Here is a 13,149-nt window from a genome sequence, read left to right as displayed (position 1 = left end):
TAAACGTTCAGTCGCCGTTCAATTTGACCAGAAACATACAGGGGATTAACTTACGGCAAGTTTCAGGTCAAAGAGAACTTATGCGCGGTCCACCGCTGCCAACCTGGTTGACTACTGCCTAACAGAATCGGCAAGAGTAAACCGAAACAATAACAAGACTGCTATCGACACACGACTAGCAAAGGAAACGAAGGTTACGTTATTCTCTACCCGTTGTTTTCTCCAAGTCGATACTAAGCAGAAACGAAGACACAATGAGAGGCTTGAGAGGCCTTAAAAACAATTCCTGAAAACAATATCTACTTCATTAAGCCATTAATCTGTGATATTAAATTAGTATATACTAGCGTAGGAGCAAACTGGCATCTTGCAAAATTACATCCACTTCGAACGAACAAACCCGCACGCACTGCCAGAAACGGTTAGAAATCAAAGACGACAGAACCGCACTATGTTAGGTTGTCATATATAGGTGTGTCTCAGTCCGTTTGGCTCAAGGAGAGACCAATAAAGTCAAAAAGACATTTTGTATGTGCTGGACAAATCGATGCGACGATTAATAGAGTCCAAGCTTCGTTTTTGCGTCAAACCACTGTTTTTAGAAACAATTTCTACCAATAAATGACGAATCACCGGTGCTTTAGATTCAATACAGAGTGCTTCACGCAGTTTTTCCTCCAAAATAACACAGAAACCTAGAAGCTTCGGACCAACATACGCAAGCAGAATGTAGCTTCATTTAGAGAATGATGATTCTACTAATACTTTTCATATTCCTATACAAGGCCTTCTCTGAGACCGTTCGCAAGCACATGGAGAGGTCTACACCTGTCAAACCAAATATTCTCTATGCAACCAGTCGTTTCCCAATGAAGAAGCAAATCGAGCCACCAATCTTGTTATCTTCATTCTCAAATAAACAGTTCTTTTGAATATTGGCGATGACTTCATCACGAACATCCTTCAAGGATAGCTGCATGCGTATAGAAAACCAAACAGCAACTATCGGTGTTGAATTGCTAAACATTCTCAATCTAGAATAGGTTACTTCACACAACCTACGTCTTAAACCAAAAACAGTCTGCTGTATAGGTTGAGATCTTAATCATGAATAACGACTGTTACTCCAACGGTACCCCCGTAATTCGGTGCGGTCAACGCATGAGTTTCCGTCCAAATATGCACGTCATTCCGGCATAAGTTAGACTGCTAATCAAGGGCGTCAAATAATTCGTCAGCATTCAGTTGCCGTTATCTCTGCTTTTAATGTAGGTCAGGGGCAAACGTTCAGTGTATATATATATAAACCTGTATTCATTAATAATCAGATACACATCGCCTTCTGAAGGGTACCTTCTGCAGAGGGGCCAATTTTCGATATCGACAATCCAGAAATAGGAAATCACTGGATCAACATCGAAGTAGGTATGAGTCTTTAATATGGTACTGCAGGCTATCCATGTGGGACTACCAGTCGGCAACAGTCACAGTGCGTTAACACCACGGAAAGTTTCGTAAAACATCTGGAACCGTAGCCTAATCCATAATAATATATAAATATGGTATCACAACCCCTTATACAGATAGTAATATTTGTGTTACCTATTACTACTACGATTAAATACGCCTCTTTCATCTTGATTATTGAAAATTTTATTTAACTTTATTAACTTACGACAACACATTAATACATTACATAGCCCAATGCGTTACGAAGTACACAAGGTTGGCTGAGTTCCCCAGCAAGGCCAACTATAATAATTTATATTAAATATATTATATATATAAATGTATATATATTAAATATACATATAAAAATATATATCTATAGATTATTGTACATTTACATATTTTTTTTATCGTTTATGATATCACCTATCATATATAAGAAATTAATTACAGCTTTACATAAATAAATTATCATATTGTAATATACCTTCATTCTATATAATATACGTAAATCTTCTTTATAAATTATAAAAGTAAAAACGTTTTCAAGTGTTAGCGAGAACATTAAATTAGCTGCAGCGTCTGTTAAATGTCGATATGATTTCACGAAGAGGCAGAGGGAGCAGGTAGCTCCCTCTGCGATATATTAGTCGGCCGAAGTCATCCCCACGACTGCTCCTGGAACTCACTACGAGTTATCGCAGGCTTTTTATTGAATGATGTTTAAGCGCAGGTGGCAGTAACCACTGATAAAAGGCAACGGAGCAGGCGCGAACGGGGAACCAGGGAAGGATTGACAGGGAACGATAACATCTATATAGTGTTCCTTGGCCTCCTTAGTACTCTCCTCACTTGGTCCTACTAGCTCCTGGCCAGCCAACTTGCTGAGTTCGAATTTATTCTACTATTTTGGTCGTCAATAGGCAGTAAACAACAATAACCAATGGCGATCGCTGCGGAATTTTCGGTTACTCCTGGAGCGGGTAAGCCGGTTACCGATGAGAAGCTTAACTCGACAGGCGCCACAGCAGTTGTAATAGCGATGGTGGCAGCGTCGTTTCGCATTGCTTCCACAATTCCCTTCGAACAAACAGAGAACAAGTGTAAGCAGGACACGGGATGAGACCGGGTCTAGCACATATAAGCAGCATCAAAACGACAGCACACAGAAAGACGTACCACCAATGAGCTTTAAGATGGAGTTGTCTCTTCTTTTTTTTACGGCACCGAACCTCGGCATCTGTTTACGCGTCTATTCTTTATGGTCGTTTCTTATCCGCAAAGAGCATCTGCACATGCCAGGGTACTCCTCAAAAACACTTTTCAATGGTAGAATCTGTAATAATAGGAACTCTTACGGATTTAGCCATTTTGTTGGGTTTTTGCCTTTTTGCCTTTTGCTTTGCTTGGAGTACACTGTTGTCATATCGCGGATATGACTCATGATTCTAGACCATCTCTGAGAGCTAGGCCAGTACGGAACGCGGGGTTCAGCCTGTTTCGTAGCGTTATGGCGTATCGACTTCCCGCTCGCTGGAATCCAAATTGAGAGACATGCGCACGTTTTAGAAGCAAACTTTGCTTGTCCTTCGTACGCAGCTGACTTCTGCCGAAACAATACAAAAAGAAATTTAAAGAACCCGGTTGGACGTATATAACTCACGAGTAGTACTTCCGTCGAAGACCACTGGTAAATAGCAATTGGCTAATAGGGGGTGCCCTTGAGAAATTTTAAAAAGCTCATGTTGCTAAAGTAAGCAATATGCTAATGGATAAGACAAAGCCTCCTTCCTCTACTGCCTGTACATTGCTGAAAGTTGATGCCTTAATGTGCGGCTACCTGTTACCTGTTATACGTATATTCGTATTTCTTCATCACCAGAACATCCACGAGCTTCAATCTAGAAATTTTAGGAAAATCAAAAGACGCATGGGTCTTTTGTGATATGGTCGTATATATATATATATATTGGCCTACACCTTTTATATGATATCATCTTTACGGCTTGTACCAAGATCACCATTCTCCCGCATAATCTCTCTTTTCCTTTGAGCTTCATACAGCTAACATAGTTAAGTTTTCTTCATATTACTGCTATGTGCGTTTAGACATGTGCAATTTACGTCAATCTATGAAAAATGCATACTGAGATGTGGGTGTCTGAACGTAAACGCTATATGACTGGTATTTAGGGTCCTGTACCCATGGAATACGGATTACGTTTGATACTCCATGCTGTATGGGGTACGCAGAATGCAGTTAGAGGTGGATAACACTGTGGTACTTTGTTAGAGTGAACGTAGACATAGTTAGCCAAATGTATATACCGCTAACTTCGACAGGCTGTGTAACCGTATGGCACAATTCCCTCCCCACTTCCCTCCGCTCACCTCACCCCTCCCGGGTCCCTTAACGAGACGCAATGATTTTGCTGTTCTCGCCGCGGGCTGGCATGCGCGTCAACAGAAACGGCTACGAACTCGGAGAAATTGCTAGTTCGCTGGGTTTATGCGCAACATCGTCGTTTCGACGATGTCCTCTGTCCTGCCTGCGTCCTCTGCTGGCAAACACGCATCTACGAGACCCAAGGGATGCTGTGCCGAACGGCGGCCGTTTGGCCCGTCGGCTGGAGCGGCAAGGCACTCGAGGACGACTCCGACGACGAATGCGGCGGCATCGCATCGCATTGCACTGTACCGTACCATGGAAACTAGACAGCCAGCCCGATTCCAGCCGGGGCCACCAGGGGTCGTATGCGGAGAGCTATATCACTTCGTTGGGGACGCCTTCCGGGTTGATTACATGCTTCCCTAGTGTTTCTCGTGGACCCCGTCGTTGCTGCGTTACTCTCTTCTGCGTTCTTGCCATAGCCCTTATGTTAACTAGCTTATCTAACCATATACGGTTGTTGCGGGTGGGTAGGTGTCTGCTTGAGTGGAACTGGCGGACCGTCCGACTCATATCGGCATCTCTCTGACCCTCCTGAGCATAACCATAGTCGTTCTTATGTTACGAACACCCAAATGCATGGTAACGTGACATGCTTTGCCTATATAACCAGGATATCTACTCCTGCTGCTTAAGTGAGATGAGTACAAGCTGCTGACAACATAGGTAAAAACCTCAAACTTCATAACCAAATAGAAAGGTGTCCTTATTTTTATACAAGAGTGCCGTTTTTGCCAACTAATAATGCCATGATATTTTGACTATTGTTATCCACGTGTGCTTGCAGCTGCGACTATGACTATGTAGAGGTCACGGGTGGAGCCTGGCACCCTCCGGGTCTTCTACAGTCGTCGGGAGGTCGAATCTGTGGCAACTGGAATGAACGTATTAAACTGCTGCGTTTTACCGCGTCGCGTAGTATGCAGATCACTTTCGTGAGTGATTTCTCGCATGCTTTCAAAGGATTCAAAGCCGAAGTGCTGATCGTCAACGATGACGGTATGTATGTGTCGTACCGTTGAACAGTCTATGCGTATCATATACCAGTGAGAGGTGGGCAGAGTATTGATTTATCTGTTCTTTGTTTTAGTTCGTTTGTACATTTCGAAATATCCTATTCTCGGCTTGCACACCGGAAAACAGGCTTACACACCGAGACAGTAAATATAAAACTTTAAATATCAAACATATGCACAACGTACTTTTCCTGCTAAAGCGCGCGTCAATCGTTTTTGGAGTGTTTCATATGAGCCACTAGTTCCGTGCTGATGGCTGAGAACCGAAACATTTTTATCTGTGGATGCTCTGCTTGAATCCTAGCGATTAGTTCTCTGCTGACTTTGCCTATTATGTTTAGACCCTAGCGTAGCAAAGACGGACAAGCTATTCTAAGTGAATCCATCGTAGACTGTTTTTATCTGAGTAAAAAAAAGTACGCGCCATTCTATTTTCCCATTTCATTGATATTCTTCTTCTGCGTCTGTCCCTTCTTGACTTTTGACGAGGCCCGATCCCAAGTCCGTCCCCTTTATTATATCTAGCGATGGTCTAGCTTATGACCATTCTTCCGTTCGTTCGGATCTAAAGCCCGCACTTAAATAAACGCCGTCGTTATGGTCGTTTCTTTGCTAATGCGAGGATGGAACTGCCTTGTCTCGACCCTTACGTTGATTTATCATCGTCATTTTCGCCTGTCCTAAGGGAAAACTATTAGTTGAACGTTTTAATTGAGTTTGGAACCTTTTTGCAGGCCCTCTTGCCTGCCTTGCCATTCGATCTTTGTTGAATTCCGCCGCAGTTCATCGCGCGATAGCTTTAGTTAAGCTGCGTTCCACCTCGCGGTTCTGTAGGGGGTAGGGGTGGTTACCTTCTGCGCTATACGCTGGATTAGCTATGCTCTGATATGAATGGCGGAAAGAAGTGGGGATGGTATGGCTGGCTAACTATGACTTCTAAATTTTCCTAAAAAATGAAACAGATTATTTTTCCACTCTGTCCTTGAATATTTCCTTGCTACGTCAAATTTTTTTCCCGGATTGCTCCGGATGTGGGGAGATAGCTACTTTCATTCACATAGCCCGATCTAGATTCTTATGCGTACGGCCAGACAGACGGCGCCAAGAGGACTGGTTATAGGAAGTTCTTTTACTAATTACTGAACGACGCTTTTGCTTCAGCATTTTTTTACTCCTCATTCGCTTTATCGGATCAACGCGCCCAACAATACTAGGGTTTCTGTTCGGCGGCTAATCACCCTTCACAGCGTCCCCTGCAATTTTTCTACAATTAATGTGCCATTGCCGACCCTATCTATTCTTCATAATGACGACTTCCTAAAGGATGCCTTTTCCAAACAAGTAAAGATTTTTGGTTAACGAACGGTATCCAAACACAGTTTGTCCAATCGAAAGCACAACCCCAAGAATCTATTCCCTTTTCACAGACCCTTCGCGTATACGGCAAAAAAAAATATAAAAACCGACATGTTATGTGTTGGGTGGCTTTTGCAGCCAATAGCTCATGGAAAAATGAACGTAGCCTAACGTGATATTTAAAGATGGGAAATAAATATCTTTTTTGGTCACGTCCTTGATCCCTCTATAGGTTCATATATAAGGTCTTATAACGTGCAGAGACTAGGATTATAATACATTTCTATCTTAATAATATAGTATATTATTGTCTAAAAATAACTGCAAGAAAGAGAATGCAGTTAAGTCAAGTGAAACTTTTAATGAAGTATTAGAAATTGTTCAACAGTAATGTTCGAAACAGTACCCTTTAAAGAGCAAACCATATATAGCATGCGTTTTAGCCAGTGAATTGGAAAGATCCCTTCACTAAAGCAGCCCCCGATGACAGATATCAGGACATGAATAAACTTATAACATAGGTAAATCTTATGTACTTTTAGAATAGTTTTAGATTTCATTTACAATATCACGCACACCCTTAGGCGTTGTATTATAAGTGGAGGGCTAAGCATATTTAAAAGTACTTCAGTACTTCATTGATAAAGTACTTCTGTAGGCGCTACTACAGAAACTTTGTCCGGCCTCATAAGCTAATTTCAATCTAGTAAATTAAATCATATAATAAAATGCGAATTCGGTATTTCAATCGGTATCTTATCTCAGTTGTCAGTGATCATGTGGGAATAGTATTTTGATCATTCAATATATACTGGGCCCTTAAAGGTCGTTTGTAAGTAACGCTCAGCGTTTTATAGTTTTTATCCCTAGACAAACAATTATGTTTGAAACTTAGCTTATATCCCTCGCGAAATCATTATATGAGGTTAAGCTGGGATATATGAGTAGACTCGCGCACGAATTTTTCAGAAAGTCCTCTACCTTAATCAACTAATAGGAATATAACGTCAGGCCAAAGGGACGAGTTAGATTACGAAATTTAACAGTAATTGTATAACATAGAAAATGCATTTCGGCTATAGGCACCAACTTGATGGACAGACCAACAGGACTCGAATACTTTTGAGAATAAATGATTAATTTATCTGTGCTAAAAAAGCCTTCATTGAGACGCGCTCTCAACTAGATAGCCATCAGAGCACGTTACCTCAAGGGTGGCATTTGGAAAATTAATATATGCAAATACACGCACTGGTGTGCAGCTGAAGATGCCACTAGTCACTACTGCGTATCGAGGTGCAGCAGCATTAGGATTTGACAGGAATGTTTTTCTATTTTTTAGCATTATCCAGATTCTTCGCAGACTCATCTTTTCACGATAGGTTAAGCCTATCCATCAGAGGTAGCGAAAAATGTTTTCAAGATTTTCTGCACTAAGTAGTGGTGTGTAAGAGTCTATCCTACTTTAGATTATGAGCGAGCTAGGTTAGGGTGGCTTAGATACCTTATTAAAAAAAAAGCGGAAACAAAAAAAATTGAATAATTTTTTTTGCACATTTCTGCACAATTGTGATCTCCAACTGCAGATGAAGATCCGAGCGGGCATCGGGAGCGCCGCTGTGAGTCTGCAGACTACCATTTCCACAGCGGTCACTGTTACCTTGTTGGTGGCATGCCCCAGGTATGATCTCACAACGTATTTATTCTTTCACTTAAACTTCAGCTTTTTCTTAAGTGGAACACAGCTGCTCTCGTATAAGTATTTTACTTTAATAGATGAGCAGAAAGCTCATATAATATAAAGCAATTCTAATTGTCTCCTATCATTTAGTATGTAAAATTTCAATGGTCTAGTGTCTAAGTTTGTGAAGACACCCCAACCCAATAACTTCCTTACCAAAATAAATTTGCGTTTCTGTTTTTGCAAATTACAACGCTTGTCTAAATTGCCTATGAAATGAACGAACGGGTGGGGGCTAGATTAGTATTTGCCTTCTTCGCCAGTCCGATAATGTGTGGATAGCAAACGGTACCAAGGGAAATCCATACATTTGAATGTTACTAAACCTTTAAAATATTTACAGCTTAATCGGGTCTTCTTAGGCAGAGAGCCATAATCCCTGTGCGGCAGACCCAGATCAAATAAGCATATCCAACAGAAGGGCTTTTTCACGAGAGCACTTCGTAGTCGCGTAACCATAGCTTTTCTTTCATGTTTCTTGCGCGTCAAGTGCGGTCACTAGTGCACTGTCGTTCAAAGCATTTTCAATCAAAACTGTGGTCCGAGAGTATAAGGCGGCATTTCCCCATCTGGGTTATTGACGATGTGGACCCGATACAGTGAGCTTTGTCCGGATGAGGGGTGTCGTTGTCGTAAATAAAGATAATTGCAGCTTTGGCAGTAACGCCGGCTTCAACAAGGAAGCCTTCTGTCCCTTGACAGTACAGCAACTGGAACCGCCGTCAAATAGGCAGAAGAACCATCTACATCCCTTTCTGTGCCGCCCAAAACATGAAACAGTGTTTTTGGCAGGCCCACGCTAGTGGTGCGAGGCCACGTAGAAAATCACGCGTGGGAGTAGTTTTCCAATAAGCGGTGCTCAGATGATCACATCGCGTTTCTTTCTACTTAAAAAAAAAAGCCAGCGAAAGGATATAGGCTCTAAGGCTTTGCTAAAATGTGTCTACATTGGCGGATACTTGCAGCTTTTATATATATATATATATATATATAAATTTAGTTATGAATAGTAGTGAGATGCTATTTTGCTTGTTATTGCAGGTCTCGGGGAACACAGCAGCTGCCATTTGCAGGGAATTAAACGCGACATTGCTCACTATCCAGATGGATGATGAAGCTGCCGTTTTCCAGGTGCGTATATATTTATCTATGTTGGAGACATAGTATTATAAGATATTGGTAAATTTTTGTATCTCCAAAACGGTAGCTGTGAGTGTTATCATACAATCGTATGTGTATTTTTGGCTAAAACTTAAACTCTTCACCTTATCTCAAACACGTAAAAGGCTTCTACACGTTTAATTAAATTATATTATCCGTTATTTCAAAAAAAAAAAAACGATGAATTTTCTGTATTACCATTAATAATTAGAAGTAATTAATCATTACGTAATTTGAGCGTACGTCTACATGGTATTTGTTCGAAGATTCCTGGGAGTGTGCTAACTCATAATGCTTGAACAGTTAGATGAATTAGGCACACGAAAACAATCCTTTGGTTAGAGATAAAAAATGTATCATTGAAGTAGACCGCGACGCAAATACTACGCTACTCAAAACAGTGTCAGAAGTTTTTAGAGAAGTTAAGAATTTGCGTGACTTTCTGGGAATCTGCCGAATATATTTGGTACGGTGCGAACTTGAACAATCGTCAAGACAGAAAATTACGCGCGTAAAATCTGTCCCTTTACTCAAAAACATACCTGTCCTCTATTAAACGAAGTTAAAAGAAAGATATTATCAGGGTTAAATCATTTAATAATGATCATATACCGCCAGTAAACATTTCATTACGTTAAATGCACCTATACGATAGATTGTTTGGTTTTACGGATTGGCCGAAGCTTCCAGCGAACGACTTCTTCTAAATAACCGCTTTAGGACAATCCTCGTAAATGGATCATCACTGAAAGATTTTTATTCTAACTATACAAATAGGCTTCCAATTGACTAGATACTAAACCAAATCAATGCCGCGATCATTGATTTGAATAACATTTGACGTACGGCTGTATATAAACAAGTTTAACAACGTAGTGTTTTTTGACAATAATTTACATTGGGTGCATTATGAAAACTTTGTTGTAACTTGAAGTAACGGAACAGCTCCCGCTATTGCTGCCTACGTTTACCAGATGCATTTATTTGGCCAGATTTTCCACTTTGAAACGTATAGTTCTAGCTTTCAGTTCACCAAGTGATGAGATTGCATTCACCGACCCGCCATTTTGATTGAGGTGACCTGTAGAGAAGTTCCAGTTTCAAACGTGACAAGGAAACTGAGTTTACATTGTATCGTATGCGTCCTCATAGATAAAACGCCTGAAGGCGTCACGTGATGATAGCAGTGTATCACACGAATATATTGTGTTAGCATTCTAGACACGCGATTCGAACAACTAGTACTGCCGTCTAAATATGTAGTTACTCGTAAAAAATCATCCGGAAAAAGTGACCTCAATGAAGATTAAATTGATGGGAATTATCTCCGAGAAGAAAATCAGTAATACTAATAGGTCAGTATCAAGTGCATTGCAGAAGTCTTGCTAGCAGACACACTTCATAGGCAATTTTCGTTAGACAAAATGTTATATTCCCTATCGCAAACAAACGAGAGAATATGAATAAATTACTCCGAAGGATACTTGATAAAAACATAGTGCAGTTACGGTACGAGTATGTACGGCAGTAGCGATGTGAGTGCGCTTGACAGGTAGCGGCAATTACAGCCGTCGAGACAAAACGAAGATCAGTACAAAAAGGTATAATAGAAAGCTAACGGCTCAAACAAACCAAGCGCAATAGTCAGGCTCAAAGAAAACATCACGAAGCTGCGAATGATTCGCTGTACATCAACAAAAAAAAACACGCACACTGCTTTCCAGCGAGTCCACGAAGCTGACTAATGTAAATAAGCATCTCGTCGTTATACGTCAGTGTCTATCAGCGCCGGCTCCATTCAACGCCCAACTGCATGTGCATACATACCCACATATTCGTACACTTGACACTTCGTCCGCGTCCTCCCTGTTTGTCTCTCGGTTTTCTCTCCTATTTCCATTATGTGAGTAAGAAGGATACCGAAGAATAAAGGCTTCGTTCATCACAACATCTCTGCCAGCGTGAGTTGGCCTGTCTTAAACATGAACATGACAATGGTAAAGCAATAATGGTGGTGATAACTGGAACGTCTTGGCGCTCAGCAGAGTGCACTTTGCACTTGCTTTCATTGTAGCGGTACCGTGAAAATCTTGAAGATAATCCCCACCAGGTATAGCGGGGCCTACCGTTAAGCTACACCAAAACTTACTCCTCGTTTTTTAGGGAAACAGAACCTGGTAGCTTCACTAAGCTACGCTGATTTTGGGTTACCAAGAGCAGTAGCAACCCGCCATACAATTACATGTATTACCAGCATTATCCTACGAGCGTAACTTTCGAATGCATCTATAGCACAAAGTAATACCACATAATTCGAACACTCGGCAGGCGGAATGCCCACCCGAGGAAAACCGTGCCATGAATCGTGTTAGACCAGTGTAAGTTGCATATATATCAACTCATGGCGTGTTGTGGGCTCTGTCTTATGTTTTTCTTAGTCCGTCTTATCCGCGAGCGGCAGGACGAGTTGTCGAGAGGCGAAAAATAATTAGGTTTGGAAAGGGGGCATTCGGAGAGCTAGAATAGAACAGTTTACGATTCAACAAAACTATGCCTTTATATCTGGTTTGGTATTCACCATGGCGCGGGCGGCTCGGTACCGAACCGTTGTCTGTGACATTCCGTGCGTATATATTGTGCGACTAGAAAAAATGCTTGATGTCTCGTCACAAATCAAAATGTATGTTTTTATTTTCACAAAACTAACTCTATTACACGATCAAGTGTACGTGTTCCTATCAGCCTCCATGATCGCTGTGATAACTTGTCGTTAGTTTGATCAGCCAGGCTCGGATATTGATCCTATCGCATAGACTCTCCTCTCTCCATGCGGTAAACAAATCAGTGGTCATATCGCGATTATTTATAAATCTAAACGTTTTCAGATTAAATGAGGTTATAAGGATAATAAAGACAATATTGTGGAAGAGAAAGGTTCTGAATTACATCTACAACTAAAGTGTAATAAGTCAACTAAATAACAAAACTAAAATCAGACCTCACAACACTTATTTATTTTGAAATATATATATATAAATATAAATTTTGAAATAATAAAAGGTCCATAGGTATTTAATTATGAACAGTTTAATTAAGAAACAATGAAACAGTAATTTATTTCAATCACATAGAAGGTTCATAGCTATAATTAAGTCACGTGTGTTCTTTACTGTATATATTGAAAGTATTAGCGAGAGTTTATTTTGTGAGTGAACAAAAGGGAATAGAATGAAGACTCTAATTACGATTTAGGTTATCTTGCCGATAGCCTACTATAGGCGTAAGCGTCCTGGTGGGATCATGAGCATGTATTCTATAGTTTGGAACGAGCATGTTGGGTACTTAAAACAAAAATATAGAAAAGAAGAGATTCCAGGAAAGCGCTTTAGGGGCAGAGACGAACAAGGGTATTAGTATTTAAACTTCATTCGCGTACTTTTAATCAGTCCGTGCCGATTGTAGATTGTTCATTTTTCATCAACTCTGGTTCGGCATCTGGGGCATCTAGAAGGGATCTGGGGAGAGGAAAGGTCATATTATTAAAAATGTTTTTGATTTTGACCGAGTATCGTCGATTCTTTAAATCAGTTCGTGCCCATACGAAAGATAGGTTTTTAAGTTTGGCTATGTTCTGGTTCCGAATAGGTTATTGTCAGTGCCCTTGAGCGCTTCACGAAGATTCGGATAAATGCCTAAAAAATGTCATAGGAACGTGAATTTAATTTGAGAATTAACTGAATACGGTAGCCATCTGCATAGTATGTAAAATAGTGTACCTAGAATAGGTGTGCCATTTTTACACTGGTGTTTTAGTCTACCTATTTTATTCTTGGTTTCATATCACTTACCTTTCACCTAAGCAGCAGGCTGTTGGGGTTTTACTGTAACTCTAAAATATGTTCAAACTCATCTATTAAAACGAATAATTTTTCGTTCAACGTAGACCATTATAAAAATAGGATTGAGCTGATGGAAGT

At 40.5% G+C, this 13,149-nt stretch overlaps 1 protein-coding gene and 1 long non-coding RNA gene across 11 annotated transcripts in view; one reads left to right on the top strand and one right to left on the bottom strand.

The window, feature by feature from the left end:
• LOC111246668 (uncharacterized) overlaps positions 1-13,149 on the top strand; it is a 231,408-nt gene that overhangs the window by 138,567 nt on the left and 79,692 nt on the right. For all 10 annotated transcript variants that reach the window (XM_086982363.1, XM_022796634.2, XM_086982362.1 and 7 more), the window contains 3 exons: positions 4,686-4,897; positions 7,857-7,951; positions 9,053-9,142. In XM_086982363.1, coding sequence (XP_086838489.1) covers positions 4,686-4,897; positions 7,857-7,951; positions 9,053-9,142 — 397 coding nt within the window. The remainder of the gene's footprint in view (positions 1-4,685; positions 4,898-7,856; positions 7,952-9,052; positions 9,143-13,149) is intronic.
• LOC147756557 (uncharacterized) lies at positions 1,665-11,534 on the bottom strand. The gene is made up of 3 exons (XR_015322910.1): positions 11,000-11,534; positions 2,629-3,055; positions 1,665-2,529 (listed from the first exon to the last, which is right to left on the bottom strand). It is a non-coding gene; the product is annotated as an uncharacterized LOC147756557 (long non-coding RNA).

The sequence above is a fragment of the Varroa destructor genome, unplaced genomic scaffold, assembly GCF_002443255.2.
Source record: "Varroa destructor unplaced genomic scaffold, Vdes_3.0 BEIS01000003.1, whole genome shotgun sequence".
NCBI classification, from domain to species: domain Eukaryota; kingdom Metazoa; phylum Arthropoda; class Arachnida; order Mesostigmata; family Varroidae; genus Varroa; species Varroa destructor.
The sequence above is the reverse complement of the archived record's forward strand: the minus strand, read 5'-3'. Positions and strand labels throughout refer to the sequence as shown.